This window comes from Talpa europaea, assembly GCF_964194135.1.
Source record: "Talpa europaea genome assembly, chromosome: 2".
NCBI lineage: Eukaryota > Metazoa > Chordata > Mammalia > Eulipotyphla > Talpidae > Talpa > Talpa europaea.
The window spans coordinates 91,977,058-92,002,107 of NC_140068.1; the positions used below are offsets into that span (position 1 = coordinate 91,977,058).

At 42.3% G+C, this 25,050-nt stretch overlaps 1 protein-coding gene across 1 annotated transcript in view; it reads right to left on the reverse strand.

Moving 5' to 3' along the window:
- Positions 1-284: 284 nt before the first annotated feature.
- Positions 285-25,050, reverse strand: part of DNAH8 (dynein axonemal heavy chain 8) — a gene marked incomplete at its 3' end in the record, with an annotated part of 299,195 nt that continues 274,429 nt past the window's right edge. The window contains exons 85-89 of the mRNA XM_084228672.1: positions 24,168-24,324; positions 19,979-20,131; positions 19,708-19,897; positions 3,620-3,741; positions 285-572 (exon numbers count right to left, since the gene is read on the reverse strand). Of these exons, the coding sequence (XP_084084798.1) occupies positions 285-572; positions 3,620-3,741; positions 19,708-19,897; positions 19,979-20,131; positions 24,168-24,324 (910 nt within the window). The remainder of the gene's footprint in view (positions 573-3,619; positions 3,742-19,707; positions 19,898-19,978; positions 20,132-24,167; positions 24,325-25,050) is intronic.

Genomic DNA, 25,050 nt, shown 5'->3' on the forward strand with positions numbered 1-25,050 from the left:
ATATGCACATGCATGTGTAAACATATGTGTGTATATGTATTTTATACATATCCCATACAAAATTGCAATGGATGGCCCAGAATAAAAAGCAGTACTTTTGAATTACCTTTTTGAATATTGAGATGAGGGGGGAAACACACAAACGACTCCTGCTATAGAAATGTCAGCTTTTTAATTTAGAATGAGCAATAGAGCAATCATCAGAGAGAAAACAGGCCGGTCGCCAGTCCCTCCAGAGCGCGGCCATCTTCACGCCCTCAGTGGATCGGGGAGTGCAAGTGAACTTACTTGATGTCACACAAAAGGGCCACTCCTCTCAGGATCCAGTGATCCGGGGACAAGACCGTGCGCAAATACACCACGGTGATGAACGTCAAGTCAGTTCGCCTCGGTTTCTTGTAAATAGGGCACATGTACAGTTTGGGGTCCTTGGGCGCGGTGGAATTAATGGCGAAGATGTGCAGCACAGGCAGCTGCGTGAAGAGCACCTTGGGGGTGGCCTCTGTGAGCTTCCCGTTCCGTCTGTCCCAGGTGGCTCCGTCCATGTACAGCCCATAAATGTATACGCCTTCCTGGAAGAGACAACCATAAGGTCAAAGGATTTCCAAAACAATAGGTGCTATGAGCTGGGCGTCCATTTCTGTAATAAAAGCCATCCGTGAGGAAAGCAAGCATTCACCAGTCTTAAAACGCTACCAAAAGAAGACACCACTGGGCACATTGCATTAGTGAAATCCTGAGCCCAATTTCTCCCCCGGCGGCACAGCTTGAGGCTGTGAGTGCTATAGAAATGTTCCCGTTATTGGGTATTTGAGAGTGGGGGGCGGCCTTCCTCGGACAACGAGCTTAGTCAGTAGCGCCAAATCACCTCTGCAGGCTGCCAGAAATCTCTAGGGGTCTGGTCTGAGTCGTGGGAGGGCGGGAGAATAGATAGGGATTTGGACCTGCGCGCCACGTGGGATCTCAGGCTGCACAGGCCAGGCCAACCCGTGGCTCTCACTTCATCTCAGTCACAGGATAAAATGAGATTTTTGTAGCTAAGCCCTGCGAGCAGGAGTCAGGGCGCCCCTAGTGTCCAGGTGTGGTAGAGCGCGCATGGGCTTGGCGGGCAGGGAGGAGAGTTGGTTCAGCGTCCGACCATCATCCTGTGTCTCTCCTGCAACAGGACCTGCCCTTGAGGTCCTCGCCATTAAATCAAGAGAGAAGATACATACATGGGGGAAGAAAAGCAAAAAGCACGAATTGAATACCAGCAAACACTGGATAGAGGAGCTCCCCAGTTAGCAGCACTGAGGGTAAGTGCAGTGATTGGAGGTGTGAGGTTACTATTGGGCCAGATTGCGCAGGGGATTTTGTGGAGAAGATGTTGTTGAATTGGGTCTTAAAGGGTGGGTTGCATTTGTAAAGACAGGGGAGAGAGGGTGGTCTCCCAGGCAGGAGCGATGGTACAAGAAAGGCAGGATAAGTGGAAAAGCTCAAACACTTAATGTGGCAGAAAATTCAGTGGTATTAAAATAAGTTAGGGCTTGACCATGGAAGAGACTAGGTGCCAAGCTGAAGCATTTGAACTTTATCTTTTAGGCAATGGGGAGCCATAGAACATGCATTCAGTAAGAAAAGAAAGGCTAAGAGGGGTCACAGGGGAGACTCAAAAGATCGCCTAAGCTCATAAGATGTATTTATGTTGAAGATGGTGAGCATTTTTCCATTTCTAGTGAAGGTTAGGAATGGGGAAGTAAATGTAGATTATAATAAAAGAGACTGAGACTAGTTGCAAGGTGTTTTCCCGAATTCCCTTGTGGGGGCTAACAGTATAAGGGTCACATATTTTAACCAAAACCTAAAGAACATGTTTAACAGTAAAACCACAGGCAAGTCCAGAAAATCAGGACATAAGATTATTATCATTAAGTCAGTGGGGTGACAATTACTCCATGAATCATACAACCATTTAGGTAGCATCTGAGAGTAAAATTATATGCCTTCTAGACATCGTTCAAAGTTGCAGTTAGAAGTGTCATGGATTAAATAATGGCTGCCAAAAATTCATGTCTGCCCAAAACCTCAGAAAGTGACTACTTGGAAATGCGTTCTTTGCAGATGTAATTAGTTAAGGTCACCAAGTCCAGTGTGACAAGGGTGCTTATAAGAAGAGAAGGGATCCACAGAGACCCACACAGGGACAAGGCCTGGGGACAATGGGCAGACAGGAGTGATACAGCCACAAGCCTGGGTTGCTGGTAACCACCAGAAGCTATGACAGAGGCGTGAGATTCTGCCTCAGAGTCTTCAAAAGGCACCAACCCTGCCAATACCTTGGTTTCAGACTTCTGGCATCCTGAACTCTGAGATACCTTGTTGCAGTTCTAAGCCACCAGGTCTATGATACTCCGTTAGAATAGCCGTAGGAAACTCATACCATTCTGGTTAGCCTCAGGAATCAGGGCTAACATACCTGAAAACATGAATGTGACTTTGGAATTGCATCATGGGAAGAAGCTGGAAGAATTTCAAAGTTCAGAATAGAAAATTCTTAGGTTGGGCCTCCCCTGGTGGAGCAGTGGTTGAGCGCTGGGCTGCGAAGCTGCCCGCAGCCTCTGCAGCGCCAGTTCGATTCCCGGCACCGGCAAGGGTCCCACATAGCACGCAGACCTCTCCTGCCTCCCGCTGCTCCCCTCAGCAGTGTACTTCTGCCTGCTCTGTTCCCTGCTCTGGCTCTGGTGAATTCTCTCATCCTCCCGCGCTGCTGACTGTACCCAGTGCTTGTATAAATACATAAATAAATCTTTAAAAAAAAAAAAAGAAAATTCTTAGGTTGCCTTGAATCTAGAGATTGTTGAAGAAAATAGAGATTTAAGGTGCTTCTGGAAATAGGGTTATTGAAAATGCTATTGAAAAACAGGGGCCAGTGATCCTTGTCAGAAAGTGGCAGTAGGAGCCAGAACTTGAAAAATCTCTGGTCCAGCCTATTTACTTGACAGTTGAGATAAAAGGCAGAGAGAGAAAGAGGGACTAAGATTTATGAGTGTGGGGTCCAGCACCAAGCCAAAATGATCCCATTTACTTTTCACAATCATGAGGTTGAAATATCATCCTCATTTTACAGATGCAGAAGTTGAGGCTCAACAAAATTAAGGAACTTGCCCGAGTTCACAGAGCAGGTACGTGACCAAGCCCCGGTCCCAGAGGTGTCTGCTTATTTTAGAGCCTTTGCCCTTCCCCCGGCCAGTCCCCCTTCCACCCAGCAACACACAGCTCTAAGGGGACAATGCTGGAACTGGCCCCAGAGCTCAGGACCACTACTCCTGTTAGTCTCCACTGCCCTCAATACTTGTCAGTTCTGTGGGTAGCTCACAGCAGCAGCTGGAAACATGTGGAAAATCTTTTTTAGCAAATACAAGTGCAACTTGTAATTCTAAAGAAATGCAATCTGGGGAGTCTGCAAGGGAACTTGATCGATCCCTGATCTGGCAAGTGGAGGAGGTTTTGGCATTGAGGTCTCCTGGTTACATGGGAAGAGACCTTGGCTGCAGAGCCGATGGGCTTCACTAAGGCACTCATGGTTCAGTGTTAGGAAGACCTTGATCTTTCTGCCCCAGTGGTGCACGGTGGTGCCTACCATAGGGGGGGACGTGATCTCTTCCTTGGTCTGCCGCAGAACTTCATTGTGGATGGTCACGGAGTCCAGGGCCCAGCCTTTATGGGCGCGGGTCACTTCCTGTCTCATGGCTGTGAGGAAGCCTTTACAAAAAAAAAACACAAAAAAACAGAAATGGTTTTGATGCCTTGTACAGACCAATCTGGAAAGAAGAAAGGAGCAGTGTTAAGTGTTAGTGGCCTGTCTCCAAACAAGTGCCCATCCGAGAGGAGTAGAGCTCAAACCTCGAGGGGACATTTCTTTCAGTGCTTTGTTTCTATGGAGACCTACGGTGAGCTAAATATTTCTCACCAGCTGATAGCAGGAAAGCAGCCACCCTTTCTGCCTCATACAGGGCCTTGGTTTGAAATTCCCCTGGGATTTCAACCACTCAAGTCCCATAAGGGTTGTAAATCAGACTAGCTCATAGTCGCTATTGAAAATACAACATCTAGGAATAAGACAGAGATGGTAAAATATTCTGAGAACAGCATTCCAATTAAAACTCAAATCAAACCATTATCAAGCTTCTATTTGCTATAATGGAACAATTGCATTTCGTCTACGGAAATAAAGCATAATGCCAATATAGAAAACCCAACTTCCAATTTGATCAAACAAAGCATTCACAGCGGAAAGGAAAGCTACATGTTTTAATGTCCAGGATACAGTTATTTGAAGACAAACTTAATATTTGCAAACAGTGTCATTCAATTCAATAAGAGAAAGTCTTGGAGAGTAGCACTGGATGTTAGAAATTGTACCCTAAACTTCAAAGGGACCTCAAAACCTACAAATCATATTTAGGATTCTGCATTAATGTTGAAAAAATCATGGGCTCTCTGTGGAATACAATTCTGGGATCTGTATGTCCCTGCTACTCCTAGATTAGTGAGCTGTAACCGCTGTTATGCACAAACCAATAGGTAAATGGTAATATTTTATCAGGCTTGAATGGGAGTGGAGGGAACAGGGGATTTGCAAGGCATAATCACAAGCTCTGAGTTAATATTCCTTGGAGTTGGAGAGACGAGCAGGTCCCTAGCCTGGCTAAATGAGACAGTCTAGTTCTTTCCAAGTCTCTCCAGGCTTATTAAACTAGACACATGTGGAGGCACTCAAACGTTCATTCATTCATTTGTTAAATCAGTGTACCAGGTACTGGGGGTGGGAGGGGGGAATGACACAGATAAAGAGGCCAAGGAGCTCAGTCTAGCAGGAATGGAAGGAGGCAGAACACATGCAGCACTATGCCATGTGAGCCATCTGGGAAGACAGGTCAAGGAAGGCTGAATAGAAATGAAGTTGAAGGTGACTCTTGGAAAATATGGGGGAGTTTTTCAGATGGAGCAATTCCAGTTAGAGGAACAGCAATGCAAAGGCAGGGAAGTCTAGGCTAACATAGAGGCAATGATGCTTGTAAGGTTAGAACAATGGTGGAGGAGCATCAGAATTTGTACTTGATTTTTGTGGATGATGGGAAGCCATTGAATATTTAAATTAGGCAAGCAATAAGGTTTACTCAGAGCCCTCACTAAAACAGGATTTGGGATGCCCAACAGCTCTCTCTTGCATTAATCCGAAAGAAAAGTTGGTCAGTCAACTGATTCTGATAAAGCTATAGCTTCATGAAACTGAGGGCCTACTAGAAAATGATGATTTTTATGACACAAAATGTTAACTATTTGGGGCAGGAAATGTGGTGGGGTATTGCTTGGTAGCCATTGCTGGCCCATGCCTATCCACACTTGAGGGGATTTGATCAGCATGTGATTGTGTTGACTTCCCTTTAAATACTGGGGGTCCCATACTTCCATTTTCTGTGTTTGCCAGTCAGCGGTCTATAGGACCACAATAATAAAATTCAATTCACCCTTCCACCCCACTCCATGAAAATGTCATTTTCATCATTCAACATTAAGTGTGTATCCATATGGTTTATTAGACACTATGTATCCAAGTAGAGTACTTGAAATTAAATTGACCCTATTTTATGATATTTTAAAATTCATCACTGATCTATGAATCTGTAAGGTCATAATGCATAAGACACGAATCTGATCTTAACCATCCATCTGCACAACTTGAGTAGCTGATTTTTTCCTATAACATGTTGAATTCCAACTAAATTGCGAATTTGACCTCACTCCACATGGCTGTATTTAGAACAACACCCTCGGTGCCAGAGGACTAATTGGGAGCCCCTCTTCTGTAGTACATCTGTTTCAAAGACTCCAGCCATTTTCATAAACCTCTGAAAAAGAAATTTTTCAATTTATTGAAATTAAAAATTTTAGTGCAATTAAAAAGGGACCACATCCTCTCTTCTCTCTGTTGGGGACTATGCACGCTGCTATCTAGCTGACTTCGACAGTAAGTCTAGTGTTTAGAAAACACTCTGAGTAAGATAATGGACAGGATCTAAAAAGCATCTGCTCTTGAGCTACTGAGAGAGGAAAATGTTAAATAAATGTATCTGAGGCTTGAGAGTGAAGGCCAGGGAACTGTTCCATGAACCACTCCCATTCAGAGAGCATGGACCATAGTTCTATTTTTCCAAGTCTCAATAGTTTTGTATTGGCTCCCTAAAAAGAACATGATTTTGTAGAATTCAAACCATAGTGAATCCATTAAATTGTTCATATTGAATTTTAAAAATGAACAGCCATTTTTCTCCTAGGCTGATATCAAGTCTGATGGAATCAATATCTGTGTTTTCTGACGTCTGTATCATTTTAAAAGACTATTGATGTGTTTTTCTTTATAAAATCTTGAAAAGCGGTTCTTTTTTTTTTTTTTTTTTTTTTTTTTTCACAATTTCATAATGACTTTATTTTTTTTTTTTTGATGTTCACAATAGTGTTATTTTTTTTTTTATAAATTTTATTGTTATATTCCCCATACAATTGCAGCCCCCCATTCTGACCCCAATCCCTCCCCTCCCGCCCCCGCCCCCCTAAAAGTGTCTCTGGTTCATAGTTTTTTGTTGATTTTGATTTTCACTTTCTTATAGTTATTCATTTTCCTGGTCCCTTATTTAAGTTTTCTAGATTCCTGCTATGAGTGAGACCATCCGGTATTTTTCTTTTTCTTTTTGGCTTATTTCGCTGAGCATGATCCCTTCCAGCGCCATCCATGTTGCAGCAAATTGCATGTGTTTATCTTTTTTGAATGCTGAGTAATATTCCATGGTATATATGTACCACATCTTCTTGATCCAGTCATCTATTTTTGGGCATTTGGGTTGTTTCCAAAGCTTAGCTATTGTAAACAGTGCTGCTATAAACATAGGGGTGCAGGTGTTCTTTGGAATTGATGTTTCTGTGTCCTTTGGGTAAATACCTAGGAGTGGAATTGCTGGGTCATATGGAAGCTCTATGTTTAGTAGGTCCAGAAATCTCCACACAGCTTTCCACAGTGGTTGGACCAGTTTGCACTCCCACCAACAGTGCAGAAGAGTTCCTTTTTCTCCACACCCTCGCCAACATTTGTTGTTGCTAGTTTTTTTAATATGTGCCATTCTCACTGGTGTAAGATGGTATCTCATGGTAGTTTTGATTTGCATTTCCCTGATGACAAGTGATGTTGAACATTTTTTCATATGCCTGTTGGCCATTTGCATTTCCTCTTCAGAGAAGTTTCTTTTAAGCTCTTCTGCCCATTTTTTGACTGGATTATTTTCTTTGTTGTTGTTGAGACTCATCAGCTCTTTGCAGATTTTTGTGATCAGTCCTTTATCATTAGTGTTGGGTGCAAAAATGTTCTCCCAGTTGGTGGGGTTTCTCTTTGTTTTTGTTATTGTCTCTTTTGCTGTGCAAAAGCTCTTTAATTTGATATAGTCCCAGCTGTTTATCTTTGCCTTCACTATCACTGCTTTGGGTGATGTGTCTGTAAAGATGTCTTTGATGTGCAAATCACGTAGTGTTTCGCCTATATTTCCTTCTATATATTTTATGGTTTCAGGTCTTATGTCTAGTTCTTTAATCCATTTTGAGTTGATTTTTGTGTATGGTGTGAGGTGGTGGTCAAGCTTCATTCTTTTGCATGTAGCGACCCAGTTTTCCCAGCACCATTTATTGAACAAACTTTCTTTGCTCCAATGCATAGTCTTTGCTCCTTTGTCAAAGATTAGTTGACCATAAACCTGTGGGTTTATTTCTGGATTTTCTATTCGATTCCATTGGTCTGTATGTCTGTTCTTGTTCCAATACCATGCGGTTTTGATGATTATGGCTTTGTAGTATAGTTTGAAGTCTGGGAGTCTGATGCCTCCATTCCCTTCTTTTTTTTTCAGGAGAGCTTTGGCTATTCGGGGTTTTTTGTGATTCCATATGAATTTCATCAATAATTGTTCTATTTCTTTGAAGAATGACATTGAAATTTTGATTGGAATAGCATTGAATCTGTATATTGCTTTTGGAAGGATGGCCATTTTAATAATGTTTATTCTTCCAATCCATGAGCAGGGGATGTCTCTCCATTTCTTTGTGTCTTCTTCTATTTCTTTTAACAGTGTTTTATAGTTTTCTTTGTATAGGTCCTTTACCTCTTTTGTTAGATTTATTCCCAAATATTTGATTTTTTTTGTTTCAATAACAAAAGGGATGGTCTTTTTGATTTCTTCTTCTTCAGATTTATTGTTTGTGTATAGGAAGGCTACTGACTTTTGCGTGTTGATTTTGTATCCTGCCACTTTACTGAACTGATTGATGAGTTGAATTAGCTTTTCTGTGGAGTTTTTGGGGTTCTCTATGTATAATATCATATCGTCTGCAAATAGTGATAGTTTGACTTCTTCTTTTCCTATTTGGATTCCTTGGATGTCTTTCTCTTGTCTTATTGCCCTGGCTAGGACTTCCAGTATTATATTGAAAAGCAATGGTGAGAGTGGACATCCTTGTCTTGTTCCAGATCTTAATGGAATTGCTTTCAGCTTTTCACCATTGAGAATGATACTGGCTGTTGGCTTGTCATAGATGGCCTTTATGATGTTGAGGTATGTTCCTTGTATCCCAAGAATTTCAAGGGCTTTTATCATGAATGGGTGTTGCACTTTGTCGAAAGCTTTCTCAGCATCTATTGATATTATCATATGGTTTTTATATTTCTTTTTGTTGATGTGTTGGATAACGTTGATTGATTTTCGGATGTTAAACCATCCTTGTGCCCCTGGAATGAATCCAACTTGGTCGTGGTGAATTATCTTATGGATACATTGTTGGATTCTGATAGCTAAAATTTTATTCAGGATTTTTGCATCAGTGTTCATTAGGGAGATTGGCCTGTAGTTTTCCTTTTTTGTGTTGTCCTTGTTCGGTTTTGGTATTAGTGTAATGTTGGCTTCATAGAACGTGTTTGGTATTGTCCCTTCCTTCTCAATTTTTTGGAAGAGTTTGTGAAGGATAGGCACTAATTCGTCTCTGAATGTTTGGTAGAATTCATTTGTAAATCCATCAGGTCCTGGGCTTTTGTTTTTGGGGAGGTTTTTGATTACCATTTCAATTTCGCTAATTGTAATTGGTCTGTTTAGGTGTTCTATTTCTTCTTTATCTAGCTTTGGGTGATTGTAGAGTGAAAAGCGGTTCTTTTCTCTTGGCACCAAATTAGTTTTACTAATTCTTAAACCAAATTTCAATCAAGAAGGTAGAAAATGATTCATATGTTCACATTTGACTCTGAAGTGAAAAACAGAAGGTTGGGAAAGTCTTAAACAAAAATAACCTATTCTTCATGAGATTTAACCGCCCACATGAAAATGGGTGATTTGACTATTCAAACATCTGAGTTACATGTAGTCTAAATAAGATGCTTAAAAATGTTTTTCCTTCAAGCTTATACAGCAAAATGAATTCTTAAAACGCTTGTCAAGGTCGTTCTTTAAAAAAAAATTCACTTTTAAGCTAGGATTATACTTTGGAAACTCAGGTCCAAAGTAACACGTGTTATGTCTTAATTCTTATAATGGCATCAATCCAACATTTTAGCAAAATAATTACTGCGGTTGGACTTTGCAGCCAGTTGACTTGAAGAAAGCTTTATCATTTCAAACAAAGTCTGGAAAGAGAAAGAAATGAGGATGGTTGTCCCTCTCCATTTTATAAGGAGGTGGTTGATATTATAAGCAATGTTGTGTTTTGTTTTGCTTTTTTAATAAATGAACGAGTACTTATGTAATGGGCCTTAGGTTGTGCCATATTTCCTGTTTTATCAGTTACTAAGCCTTCCAACATCATTTTAGAGGATGAGGAGAAATGATGTGACTGTCACAAGTTTATGACAGGCAGTTTTTCCCCCAAATGAGAAACAAATGGAGTTCACTGGTAAGTTAAATAAAAGGTCGGAAATCATTAAACCAAGATGGGTCGATCCACAAGTTGAATAAAAATGCACAGGGCATCTCCCCTGAACCTTTGCTAGATGCTATAAGGTGGGGATCTGAAACTTGGCAGAAAATCAGAAACATCTGGGAAGACTCTCAAACTCCCATTGCCAGCTCCTTGCCCAGATCACTGAAACCAGACTCTCTAGAGGTAGAACCCAGGCATCCATCGTGTTTCAAGGCAGTGCTTGAAATCACCTGAGAATCACCTGAGGAAGGAGCCCTTATTAAAACACAGGCTTTGATGCAACAGGCAGGTCAAGGGTGGGGCCTGAGATTCTGTATTTCTATCACACTCCCGGGTAATGCAGATGCTGCTGGTTGGTAGAGGGCAGACTGAATTGCAAAGGTCTAAGGCCAAGGTTCTTTACACATTAGAATGACCACAGGAATGTTTAAGAAAACACTGTACAGACCTAGAGGCCTCATCCCCAGAGTCTGATGTCCTTGATCTAGGGCCTCAGACAATAATGTTTTCAAAGTCCTGAGGTGACTCTCTACACCAGCATAGCTAAGGACTACCACTTTATAAAAAGATCTTCAGGACAGGCCATTGACAGGTCACTGACCCACATTTGTTTTAAGAACAAATCTGACAAGTGGGAAGAGAAATGCCTCCTGATACAAGCATACTATCAGGAAGGCTGTCAGTAGTACAAACTTACCAGAGTGCCCCGAGACATGCATGTTCTCTGAAATGTCATGAATCCAGGACACGGTTGGCCCTGGGAAAACCCAAATATAAGTGGGAGAGCTGGACCTCATTCTCTTGGCTGGGTTGTGTTCAGCTAAACCCACCTGTCTCGTGTTCCAAAACGTGATTCCCTGCATTGCTCCAGCTTATCCATATTCTATTTGATACCTTGTTCGACTTCCTCTTGACCCAATCTCCACCTATCCCCTACTCTCCCCAAACCTTCCCACTGTTCCCCTGGAGTGGTTCAGTGATTAACAAACTCTCATATTTTCCCCCTCTTCACAGAACATTCTCTCCATCGTCTTGCCCTTACTGAAGCCTCAACTCTGAAGACATTGGCTTTCCCAATTGTTCCTTCACCTCTGCTTTCTTGATGACCATGCCCTGTAGCCATATGCAGCCCCCTTTGATGTCCCTGCCAAATACCCATTTGCTCTCTTTCACTGAATAGCTTGCCATCACCTGGGTCCCTTTCAGCATGGTGATCTCTCAGTTCCTTGACCTCACCATTTTTGGTAAGCTTCTTCTCAACTCTACTCTCTCTTCACTTTCTTCCCTATTTATCTATATCCATCCATTTCACCACTTTCTCAGCAAAACCCAGTTCTGGATAAACACAAATGTTCCACTTCTTATAATTATACCAGTTGCTGAATAAAACTGGGACCACCAGAGAGTTAACCACCACCTCCCTCCACAGGATTCTCAAAGCTGGCAATCGTTATCTGTGCCCTCATGAGTCCTCTTTCTCTTGCGTCTTCCACATTCCTTAAAGCTGTCCTTTCACATCTTACTCTTGAGATCATTTCAGCTCCTTCTTCAAAAAGAAAATAGGAAGCCTCATATGAAAATTCCCTTGACTTCTTGCCACCATAAAATCACTTGCATCTTATATTCATTCCGACCTTATTGCTCTTGTTTAATGGATGAGGTGTCCCTCTACTGGGGTGGCTCTGGAGTTGGAATGGATACCTCTGCTTGGAGCCATCACCCCCGCCCCCAACTCTTATTCCCTCTCTGGTATCTATAGTCTCTCTCTCCGCCCCCCTCTCTTACACACACACACATCTGGCTCTTATTCTTTCTCCTTTATCATGTGTTGAATATACTTAAGCCCGTCCTATCTTTTTTAAAGAAAAAGCAAGGCCATTCTTTCTTCTTACCCATACTCCTTCAATGTGATTTATCCTCCAAAGTCAAATTTCTCAAGGGCTTTATCCATACTGTTCATAGTCACACTCTGCTTTCCATTTCTTGGTCTTTCATTCACTTGTCCGACTCTTCCACCCTCCTGCCCACTCCACTGAAACTTTTCTTGCCAACAATCTCCTTGTTGATAAAGTCACCTGACCATTTTTGGCCCTATCTTCTTTCACCTCTCAGAGCATTTTTCAATTCCTTCCTACTCTCCCCTTCTGTCCCATGATACTATGCTCTCTGGTTCCCGTCTTCCAAACTATTTGGACATGAAGGAACCATTCACGAGAGTTTGGATGATTTGGAGTTTGGTGATGCACAAGCAAATGGAGCAGAACCCTGATGAGGCTGGTTTAAGAGGAAGCTGACCAGATGGTAGCATGCGTGAGGTTCACAGGAAGATGGCAGTGAAGAATCACAGCTGGAAGTGAGGAATCAGAATCTTACACTGAGACTTTAGATAAGTCCTTCATAGGTAGAGGTGAGCAGCTATATCTGTGAGAATGACTGAGGTCATCAATGAAGGGGCTAGAACCAAGGGCAGAACCTGCCTGAGAGCCCACAAAGTAGTGTGAGAAGCAGCTCTCCGACAGGTCGTTGGAAAACCAAGGAAGGTGACAGACTAAAGTCAAGGTATGAAAGAGCTTCCAGAATCAGCATTCAAGTACAGTTAACCTTTGAACAACACAAAGGTGGAGAGCACTGGTCCACCTCCCTTATATGGTCAAAATTTCTACATAATTTTGACTCCCCCAAAACTTTACTACTTATAATAGCCTACTGTTGACTAGAAATCTTAATGACAGCATAAATTGTTGATTAACACATGTTTTGTATGTTGTATGTATTATACACTGTTTTCTCACAATAAAGTAAACTAGAGAAAAGAAAATGTCATTAAGAAAATCATAAGGAAGAGGCCTCTCTGATGGACTAGAGGTTAAGCCTCAGCACTATCACCACTATGGCCTGAGTTGAATCCCCAGCCAGGGAGCTAAACCACATAGCACAGCAGACCTCTCCTATCGGCCTGCTGCTCCCCTCAGCAGTTTGTTTCAGTAGATTTGCCTGTTCTGCTCCCCACCCTGTCTCTGGTGAATCTTCTCACTCCCTGCATTCTTCTACGCAAAAAAAAAAAAAAAAAAAAAAAGAAAGAAAGAAAGAAAGAAAGAAAATCATAAGGAAGAGAAACACTTAGAGTATCATACTGTATTTATTGATGCTGTTAATATTGTCTGTTCATATGAAAATCAAGTGGAACTGTGTGGGTCAAGCGCCAGCTGCACAGTCAAGGAGGATGACCTTGGCAGGAAGGTCAATTTGATGACCCCGGAGAAAGTAGCTTCAATGCAGTGATGAGCTAAGCAAGTTACAAGGGACTAAAGTGTTGGTGAGGAAGTGTAGAGGGCAGGAATGGCCACTGAGCAGGTTTTCTAAGATCCAGCAGACCAGGTAAAGGAGGAGTCAGAGTCCTTAGTGGCTTTTTGCAGGTCTTTTTATTGGGATTTACCCAGTACACAGCAGGCAGGGGTGCTGGGGGGCCAGGAGGCTGGCAGGCCTCCCAGCCCCCAACAAGTCTTCATTCTATCTGGGCTCTCCGGCCTTCTCTCAGCTTCTGCTTCTCTTGCTTCTCTCTCGGCTTCTGCTTCTCCTGGCGTCCCCATGACGCTGCCCTTAAAGGCACAGTCTTAGCCCAGGTGAATCCCATCTACCTCTGCCCACACCCTATTCCAGGTGCCCAACATCAGGCATGCATTCAGGACCGCAAGGATCCATCATCTATCCTGATGGCGGGAGGGCAGAAAAGCCTGACATTTTTCCTTACCCTACAGGAAGGTAACCTGGTGCAGAGACCAGAATCGAAAGTATTGCAGTTACAACCAAAACCAGTGCCTGTAAGCCACTCACACACAAATGCAGAGAGGACAGATAGTCATTTACTCTGGAGTCAGTTCTAAAGTGTCCACTGTCCTATTGATCTATGATTCTGGATGGCTGTTACTCAGATTGAGGTCCATTCGCCTGGATTCCTGCAGACTTCATGGTAGCTATGATTCAGTGGTGGGACCTGCTGGAATTGCTATGAGATTAGCAGTTTCCTGGTCCCTTCCAGTCCCGAAGTTCTATTAACACTTGGTGCACTTTCCCACCCAACAAACATTAGGCTTTTATAACTATCCTGAAGACAAGCATTTAGAAATTGCCACTGCTAGCTGATGGCACTGCTTTGAAAGCAAGCACACGGGCAAGAGGTGGTAGATGATTTTTACAGTAACAAAAGATAACAGGACAAGAATGATCCATCCCCTTGCTTCAGGGAAAAAAAAAAAAAACCCTCTCTGAAAATCTTGATTTGTGTCAGTGAATAATAAGTTGTCGCTGGTGTCTGCTATAATAGACTGGCATGGGCTGTCAAGAGACTGAGAGAAAAAAAAAAAATACCAGGAAAAAGTAGCACAGTGTGGCATCCAAACGACATCAAGCTCCAAATTGAGTTAAACGTGTGGGAAATAATGATCCTGCGTGGCCCAATCTAATATAGAGGCATGAGACCTGACAGCACCTTCAGCCACTGCCTGCGTGTCATTAGCAGCACCTGTGAGTCATACCCCACCTCAAATGGCAAAGTGTGGTTAGCAATTAGGAGGTACTGATGTCAGGCAATGCCCCTGTGTGCAGCCAGGTTCATCACAACTCACAGTCTTGGTCTACATGCACACACAACCTCCTCACCCCACTCACCACCCAGAGTCCAAGTCATGAGTACATGATGCTCTAAAAAGATACAGAGAACAACAGACCTCTGAAAAGCACAATCTTAGATAATATGTGAATATGTATACCAGGGACTGCTGGGAAAACCCAGAAGAGCACAAAGTTTCTCCAGGACCTGAATAATCTGCTGGGAGGCAAATCCAGACACTGCCTCAAGCTGCACCATTGAACAATGATGACAGGAACCTGGGTCCAGAGAGTGTGTCCATTTTCATCATTCAATCGAACTGCCACACAGTCGAGTTTGTCCATTGCTACAGCAATGATCGTGAAGGCGGCAGAAAGCACTAGGCTAGCTCCACGTGGCTGACTCAGCCTCTTCAAATAAGACAAAGTACTAGCTCACCCTAAGGGGGCACAGCAGTGCTACAAACAGCATGAATCCCATCATGGGCTACCCGGGGGCAAATAAGGTCTGTGATCTGAACTTGCAGCAGCGTGGACCTCAAAGTCACCTCAGCCTGAGGAGCCATCACCACAGATGATGGGAAATGCACATCAGACAGTATCAGAAGCCACAGAAATTAGAAGAATGTAACATAAATGGTCAGATGCTGTTAAACGTCCTACAGTCTGGGTGAGTTTGCCCATTTATACTTATTAAGAAATTATGGCTTCTTTGCAAACGGCACCTACTTTATTTAAACATAATATAGGGCTTTTTTGTTATTAAAAACACTTTCCTTAAATGTTTTGAGCCAAAGAAAGAAATTATTTCATCAAATGGCACCAGGAAATACATTCATGTTGAGAAATAAATTGTGAGTGTCAGATAGTGGCCAGGGAGGCTTCATTTGGAAAAGACTTTATCTGCTTGCCCGCTGCTATGAAAGTGTGTGGAGTCGCTGTCATCTTTATGCTTTCCAAATTTGACCACGGGATACAGAACAGAAACTCAATTTTCTGTCATGTCAAGAGAAAGAGAAGGAAGCAGAGAAGTGTTTAGTGTGCAGGGAGAGTTCACCCCACCCTTCCATGCTACAAACAGAAAGCAAGTGTAGGTAAGGGTGTCTGTATGTGTGTACACAAAGGATAGGATACTCTGGGCCTCCCCTGTGGTGCAGCGGTTGAGCACTGGGCTGCAAAGCTGCCCGCAGCCTCTGCAGCGCCAGTTCAATCCCCGGCTGCCAGGCGAGGGTCCCACATGGCGCGCAGACCTTTTCTGTCACCCGCTACTCCCCTCAGCAGTGTACTTCGTCATTCTGTCTGTTCTGTTCTCCGCTCTGTCTCTGGTGAATTCTCTCACCCTCCCACACTTCTGACTGTACCCAGTGCTTGTATAAATCAATCAATCAATCAATCTAAAAAAAAAAAAGGATAGTATACTCGAATGAGCCAGGACTGTCTAAACCATGAAGACTCACAAGAGAAAGAGTATAAGTTTGACTTGAAAACAGAAATGAAAAGAGGAAGGATTAGTATTATTAATAAGTAAAGACAAGTAAGAAGTTAATTTAAATGGGTATCTATATTTGTATATCTTTAAATATTGCTCTTATAACACTGCTTAACAAATAGTAACAATCAAAGATTAGATCATGTTATACTTTGTCATGTTAAGTCACATGTTGAATGAGAAGACATGTCATTAATAGAAATTCTGGGGCCTCCCTGGTGGCACAGGTGGTTGAGCGCAGCACTATGTAGCTGTCCGCAGCCTCTGCAGTGCAAGTTCGATCCTCATCGGCCTCGGAGCAACCCACATGGTGAGCAGACCTCTCCTGTCTCACCTGCTGCTCCCCTCAGCAGTGTATTTTGTCAGTCTGCCTGTTCTGTTCCCCACTCTGTCTCTGGTGAATCCTCTCACCCTCCCACGCATCTGGCCTGTAACCTGGTTCTTGTATAAATAAAATAAATCTTAAAAAAAAATAGAAATTCTGTGCTATGTCATCCTTAGTCATCCTGTCTATGGAAAATCAAGGATCAACTGACTCCTCTCCTTTGGTTTTTGTGCATCAAAAATACCATCTTACATTAAAAAAAATTGCTGGTCCTTGCCCCTCTCCTGAACGCCAAGTCAGCCAACACATTGCCCACCTGGGTGTCCTGCCAACTCCAGCTGATAATCCTGAGCCCTTTGCCTTTCCTCCCAAGCTGTCCCACTTTCTGTACTCCCTGTCTGTACCTTACCTGCAGCCCCAACCACTGTCACCTCTTGCAAAGATCCCCATGAGGTATTCCATCAAATCCGCCTTCTCCTTTGCCCCTGACTAAGCCCCAGACCCACTGGGTCCTATCAGTCTCATTGCTCTGGACCTCCATATTCCAGGCTGCCCTCCACCTTCTCCTCGGAAAGTCACCTCATCTTTGGTGATTCCCATTCCCTTTATTACCCAGTTCAAACTCCACTGGAAGTCTTCACATTCCAGCCTCACTCCCCACTACCCCTACTCCTGCTTCCTGAGTTCTAGCCACACCAGTCTCCTTTTCTTGCTCAGGCCTCTGCCTGGAAAGTCCTTTTCAAGTGTCCCAGTCTCTGCAAACCCTACTCACTGCTTCCAGTGGGAAGCTCCCTCAAGCCCTGTCTCAGCTGGATTCATTTCTCTTGTCCTCTGTATTAGTGTGGCACTTAGTTCTCACTCCAGCGGAGCACTTATCACATTACGCTCAAGTTGCTGATGTGTCTGTCCTAGCAACCAGATTATGGGCTCCTTTAGGGCAAGAATCAGGTCTCGAATCTCTCTCTATTGAAAGCACCTAGAAGAGAGGGCTGGCAAATGGAAGGTGGTTAAACAATCCTAATTAAGTTAAATGTTATTTCTTCAGGCTCCCAGCCAGGAATTACCTGGTGACAACTTACTCATATTGAGGGCTAATGAGGAAGAGACCCATAAGTAGACACGCAAAATCAGAAAACCATAAAAAAAATCCCTTCCCCAATTCGGTGGAAATTCTGGTAGAAAAAAATAAAGAAAAACCAGAAGGGTGGTCCTTTCCAAATCTACAGTCTATTGATATAACAATATACTTGTAACTTGGTGTATGTTCATAAAAAATATCATGGCTACTGGTTTAGATTTAGAAAATTTTAAGCATTGAAAATGCAGGAAGTGAATGAATGTATGTACACAGAAGACAATTAAATGTGTAATTTTAAGGTATATTATTTGTGAAGTGTTATCTATACAAGAAAAGTACACACATGGAGTGTACAGCTCCATAAATTCTCTCCAATGGAATAAAAGTCATGTAGCTAAAATCCAGATGAAGAAACAGACCACCTCAGAACCCCTGCCCCAGAAAGCTCCCCCCGACAACCTGTGAGCTTTTGCAATCATTGACCTCCCCCCCACCCCCACCCCTGCCATGGGAACCACTAGCTTGGTTTTTAATTCCAACCTTTTGCTTGTTTTTATGCTTTGTGTAAACGGAATAATGTAACTGACATACATTACCATTATGGTCTACATATATTGCAGTGTTTTCTGTTTGACTGTCTTTATGCAACATTATTTTGAGATTAAACCACATTGCTTTGAAAAGCAATAATATATCCTGAATCTTTAATTGTGAATGCTTCTTAAATTATACTTCAAATAGAGTTATATGGGGCTATACTTCAAAGAATCCAACATTCCTCCATTTTGGCCATGAATTTCTTGAAGAAAAACCATCCATTGTTGTGAGACAAGAAGTAGTTGTGTTACTAAATCTTATGAACTCTACAACATACAGCTAACAACTCAGTAAATATTTCTAGAATGAAGGAATAAATGAAATTAAATCACAGCACACTCTTTCAGGAAAACAAAAAAACAAATCCTGAAGGGGACAGCCCCCTGAAGTTCACTGAATAAAACTTCTGCCACGTGGTCATTTTTTAAATCAGTCTAATTTTCTGGACCTTAGGAATAATTTTTGCCAATTGGGTGCTTCATTTTTGTCATTATTATAAACATTTAAAAAGTAAGGTTTGAACAATGAAATACCACCTCACTGTGAGAATAGCCCGTATCAAACAAATAAAAAACAACAGAAAGAGGTGCTGGAGAGGGTGTGCAGAAAAAGGAATGCTCTTATACTGTTGGTGGGAATGTAGACTGGTCCAGCCCCTATGGAGATTCTTCAAAAGACTAAATATGGACCTGCCATATGACCCAGCAATTCCACCCCTAGGACTCTATCTAAAGAACACAAAAACACTAATTTGAAAGAGCACTGCACTGCCATGTTTATAGCAGCACTATTTACAACAGCCAAGATATGGAAACAAACTGATTGCCCCAAAACAGATGACTGGATCAGAAGATATGGTATACATACACAGTGGAATACTACTCAGCAATCAAAAAGGATAAACTCATGTTATTCATGGCAACATGGATGGAGCTGGAAGGGAAATAAGTAATTATTCCTAAATGAAATAAGCCAGAAGGAGAAAGATAAATACCAGGTGGTTTCACATATATGTGGAATATAGAGAAACCAAAGAATCAAATAAAGACAAACTTTAAAACTGACCCCTGAAAGCAGTCCATAGATCTGAGGCATCTAGAAAGGAAGGGGAATGTGGAGGGGGAGGAAAAAAACAGAGAGGGAACATAATGGACTATATGGTGAGGGACAATTGGTGCTTTGGCGGTGGGAGAACCACTGGGACCACACCTGAGAGGAGAAATCCTGTAATTGTGAAAAAAATCAACAAGGAGGTAAAATAATGGTACTTCATTAAATATACATATATTTTTAAAAGTAAGATTTGATCAAAAGTTATTCTTTTTTTTTTTTTTTTAACTATTTCACGTGTCTTAACCATGGACTGGTTGTTTGCTGCAGTGGGTGAGGAGAAAGAGGGAAGGCCATGTCCCCACATTATAGAAACAACATAGTAGAAAGAATTTCAGCTTGACTTTGTGAAACAAATACAGAAGGATCATCTGTGCTCTCCTCCCTCTGAAAGCACATGTCCAGCACCCGGCAAGCTGGACCTTCGTCTTGTCTTAAATAGCATACACTTACCACACAATGCTACTGTCCAGTCACACATAGGCCTAATTTGCCTATTCTCCTATGAGCACATACCTTGGGGATTAAAGAAACCAGTCATCCAAAACACATTGGGTCTCCCTTCAAATATCCAAGTAGAAAACTGAGCATTTCTTTCCAAAAGTTCGGTAAACCAGAAGCCCAGGGTGGATGAATCCCAAGACACTCGCTTCCAGAGCTGAGGTATACGAGCATCATACATGTTGTCCAGGGCGTCTCGCAAGTTCTGCAGAAGGTGAGGTGAAAGGGTGTGAATAATAAAAATCAACAAAAAAGGAAAATGACTACTGAGATAATGGCAGCTCACCTCACTCATAATGATTGTCCCTTCGATTGCCAGTTTTAGATCATTCAGGCTACTGCGCAGGATTGAGATGACTCTCTGCATTCGGTCGATTTCTTGTCTAAGAAATATGTTCATTGAATTAAGGTGCCCCATCTTTACCAAACGAGCTTTCACCTAAAAGAAAGCACACAATATAATAAAGGAGAGTTTTAAAATCATCTGTCACTTCTCTTTCAATGTCCTTTCCTTTCTCTATTCATTTTCATCCTCCAGTTGTGTCTCCACAGCCCAAATGAACTCTAAAATATCTCTTGCAGAACCAAACTTGCCATTAAATTCTCCATTTCCCGCTATTCAAAAACTACTGTTCAACTAAAATGATTTTTATTTCCTACTGATTGTACTTAGTTGATAATTGGAAATGTTACTTTAAAGAGCTGAAATAAAATTGTGCCTTTCTTCCCTTTCAAATGACTGTCAATGAAATATTCTTTTGCAATCCAACCTTTATAAGAATGCAATTTGAAATACTTTTTTTTTCATAACGCTCACCACGTTGTTATTAGAAATGTCATGGAAAGTTAGTACAGCCCAAATCTTTTACAGAACAGTAACCAGTGAATGTGATTAGGTGAAGTCTCCTGAGATCATTGTTCCCTGGGGGAGGGTGGCTAAAGAGCACCTTCCCTAATCTAATCAATGAAAAATTTGCCTTTGTGGGGGAGCCATTAAGTACCCGTCATTTGTTCCTTTTGGTATATCATTTATTGACCCTTTTGAAGAAATCAATATAAAAACTCAGGTTGTGGAAACAATAAAATATAACAATTATTGGAAAATTAGCCAGCATGTATACATATTTCAATTTAGTGACATATGTTTGAAGAAAAGACTGAGTTTGCACACTGGCAGGAACTGATAAAGAGATTGGAACTTTCTGCTGGCCACATTCAAAGAGATGCTGGCATCAGAAGAGCGAGAGTAGACACGTGGGCATCTGTTAGTGAGAGAGAGATGAAGAAGGGGAGGGGTATTGTAAAACTGAACAGCCTGAATGGGGATACCCGTGATGGTAAAGCAAGTGGTGGTGAAATGACAGTCAAACATGCCAGTGGAGGACCCTAACCCATCTGCCATGTCAACCTCTAGGCAGTCTCCCAAGTTCCCAGGAAGAGCTTATAATGTTGTAGGACCCACTACCCCGTTCTCATCTCTGTCCTGAGCCTTCAGCACCCAGTGATCGCAGAGCACATATATCACTCTTTGAAAATCGTGGCTACTTTGCGGAAATTCACACTTAAGGAAAAAGGAAATTAATGGAAATACATTTGCAACCCCCATTAGTGGGAAATTAAGGTATTGGCTACAATGTAGATCAATAACTCAGGTACCTTTTAGCAGGCTAACAGCCCCAAACAAATTGCTTTGCCCTACTTACAGTTTTAAAAGAGCAATTTAATTTGCAATAGAGGTATGCTTAGAAGAAACTTAATTTGAAAATGTAAGTTTAGTACAGGTTTTATTTTGAGTATGGTTATTGTTCCTGCCTAAAAGTGTCTTTTTATGAATAAAATGAAAGATTTGCTGTAGTTTTGCATAGGATTTTCATGTTTCTGGGATCAGGTAGGATTTTCTATGGCCATGTGGCTCCATTTTTACTATGGAAGGCGATGGTATAATTAAATTTTAATTTACGAAATTCACTTCACAGTCACATTTTCAAGAGCACATCTCTTCTATATATATAATAAGGAACACTAAAAAGTTAAGTGGCCTTGGAGGAGGAAGCAGTTTTAGATGTTTCTTAGCACAAATTCCCTCCCATACAATAATCCACACAAGGGAGATCCTCACTCGGCTCCCGTAGGTCATTGCTGTGGTGAAGCCTGTTAGCTTCAGCACCACCCCGTCATCTCACACTATCCCAAGGTCTTGATCCAACACCATCCTTGTGGTCTAATCATACAGAGTTAAGTTAGTTTGTTTGTTTACTTATTTATTTATTTATTTAGGCAAGCACTGGGTACAGTCAGAAGCGCGGGAGGGTGAGTGAATTCACCAGAGACAGAGCAGGGAATAGAACAGGCAGACTGACGAAATACACTGCAGCAGGAGAGGTCTGTGCACCATGTGGGACCCTCGCCGGTGGCCGGGGATCGAACCGGTGCTGCAGAGGCTGCGGGCAGCTTCGCAGCCCAGCGCTCAACCGCTGAGCTACCAGAGGAGGCCCCAGAGTTAAGTTTTATTTCATCTTCACTTGCCAGTTTTTTTCAGTTTTTGAAGGCAGGTGTTTTAGTCTCATCTATCTCCTGAAGACCACACACAATGAACCATTAAAAATACATACTTAGAGGGCCTCCCCTGGTGGCGCAGCAGTTGAGCGCTGGGCTGCAAAGCTGCCCGCAGCCTCTGCAGCGCCGGTTCATTCCCCAGCTGCCAGCGAGGGTCCCACAAAAAAAATACATATTTAGAATATTTATCCATTAAAAATATTTTCTCCTCTTGCAAGGAAACATTTTCATAGGTGGGGATACTCATTACCTGCTAAAACTGACTAAGAGCATAGGTTCTAGACTCAGGCCTGTGTTCCAGGGCTTGTTCTACTACTTCTCGGCTTGGCGTCTCCTGGGACTGTCCTGGGGGCTGGGTGGCATGGTGAGTGTAAAGCCCCAGGGCAGTGCTGGCATATGAAGAGAGCTGAAAAGTGCCAGCCACTGCCTACAGCTGCAGTCTGGAGCTTGGGTAGGGAGCATCAGCAGAGAGCCAAGGAGGCTGAGAACAGGAGAGGCCCTGGCAGGAAGGCCACGTCAGAGGACCTCCTCCAGAACATTCCCCACCACCCAGAAATTTTGCCACAATCAAAGATTTATTAAGATCAGCAGTTTTGATAGTATAGGTCAGGGCCTTTCAAAAGCCCAGGGATCCTTTTAGAGGTGCCACAAGGCTAATTTTTTTTCATAGTAATATTAAGATATTATTAGACCTTTTTTACTCTTCTCCCCTCAGGAGTGTACAATGGCATTCCAGGGCTGCAAGACAGGTGATATCACAGTAGAATGAATGCAGAAGGAGGGATGAGAATCCAGCTGGCTTCCATTAAAAGCCAGGCATTAAAGAGATTTTGAAAAAAAATGCAAAATAATACCATTCAGTAAATGTTTTGTCTTGGCAAGTATGCTCATTTTTTAAAATAAAAATATTATTTGTGTCAACATATAATAGGCTTATTTTTTTTTAAAGATTTATTTATTTATTTATTTATTCATACAAGCACTAGGTACAGTCAGAAGCGCGGGAGGGTGAGAGAATTCACCAGAGTCAGAGCAGGATGCAGAACAGGCAGAAGGACTGAAGTACACTGCTGAGGGGAGCAGCGGGTGGCAGGAGAGGTCTAGCACGCCATGTGGGACCCTCCTCTGGTGGCCAGGGAGCAGCCGGGGATCCAACCGGCACTGCAGAGGCTGCGGGCAGCTTCGCAACCCAGCGCTCAACCGCTGCGCCACCGGGGAGGCCCTAATAGGCTTATTTTTATTCTTTATAATATATTAATATTGTTTTTCATTTCTCAGTTTATATTTCTAATAATATATTACATGCCCATGGTTATTACCCACAAATAACAAGTTATTTGGGGTCCTCCAACATTTTTTTCAGGATCTTGAATTTTTTTTTTTTGTTTTAGTTTGAGAAAAACTCTTCTAGATTAACAAACACCTGGGAAGGTTCAAGAAGCAGAAAATCATTGCCACCCAAACTGGGGAATGAGCTCATAAATTACTTGCTTTCCTATCACCTGGTTGAAAGGGCTGAAGGAATGAAAAGGATGGGGGGCAGGAGAGAAAAAGAAGCGATATGTTTAAAGAGTGGACACAGTGGATATGTTTAAAGAGTGGTAGAGAGGTTTGCAGTCAGGAGGGGTAAGCCAGGATCCAAAAGCCAGAGGAATCCAGAGATGGGAGAAAGAGACAGAACAGGCAATTGAAAGAGAAACTGCAGTAAAAAGGAGAAAGGCATGCCCAAAACATAGACTGTGATTCGCAAGATGCTTGAGAAAAGGTAAGGAAGAGAAGACCAAAAAATTAAAAGAAAGAACTGAAAAGGAAGAAGGAATGAGCAGAGAGAGGAAAAGAAAACACACAGTCCCAGGACTGTGCCCAGCAACCCCGCACCCCAAGATGCCAGGACACCCCCAGGGAGGGGCCCTGCTTACCTCATGGGGAATGTAATCAGAAGGCAGTTTGCTCAGCATATCTTCAGATAGTCTGTACACAATAGCTTCCCGGGTCTCTCCCACTCCACCTCCACTCTCTTTGGGTTGAATATTGGTAATTGTTTCGAGAACAGCAGAAGCAGTGTTACTCTGATACCTGATTTAAAAAAGAGTGAACTGCTCAGAACATAGTAGGGAAATGTACCCTGGGAGATCATTACCAAAGTTAAAATGAAATGATAGAATCACTTAAGTTAACTCCCACTAAGAAACAAGCAAACAAAAAAACCCTGCAAGAATGAAAAAACTAGAGATTCATTCTACTGCCTCCTAACAGGATAGCAAGAACATCATAGGAATAAAGAGCCCTCTATTGTCAGGGAGAGTGTGTCCCCAAACGTCCTTGGCAATCCAAAGAGGAGCAGCCGATCTAGCTCATGGCTAACCTAAACACCTCCCACTGGAGACCAAGCACATCTTTTCTTCTTTCCCACTTACGGACTGGTAATAAGAATCTGCCATTCTAGAACAATCTGCCCCATCAAAGAGGACCACTCACTATTCCTCACTCAATTATACATTATTTAAAATATATTTGGCCCTTTCTAGTTTGTTTTCTACTTTCCCACTGTTTTTATGATTTACATGTCTGTTGGCATCTATTCCACCTGTCTGAATGCAGTCACCTGCCTTTAAAACCTGGAAGGGATCATGCTCAGTGAAATAAGCCGGAAAGAAAAAGAAAAATACCGGATGGTCTCACTCATAGCAGGAATCTAAAAAACTTAAATAAGGGACCAGGAAAAAGAATAACCAAAAGAAAGTAAAAATCAAAATCCACAAACAACTATGAACCAGAGACACTCTACGGGGGGTGGGGGTA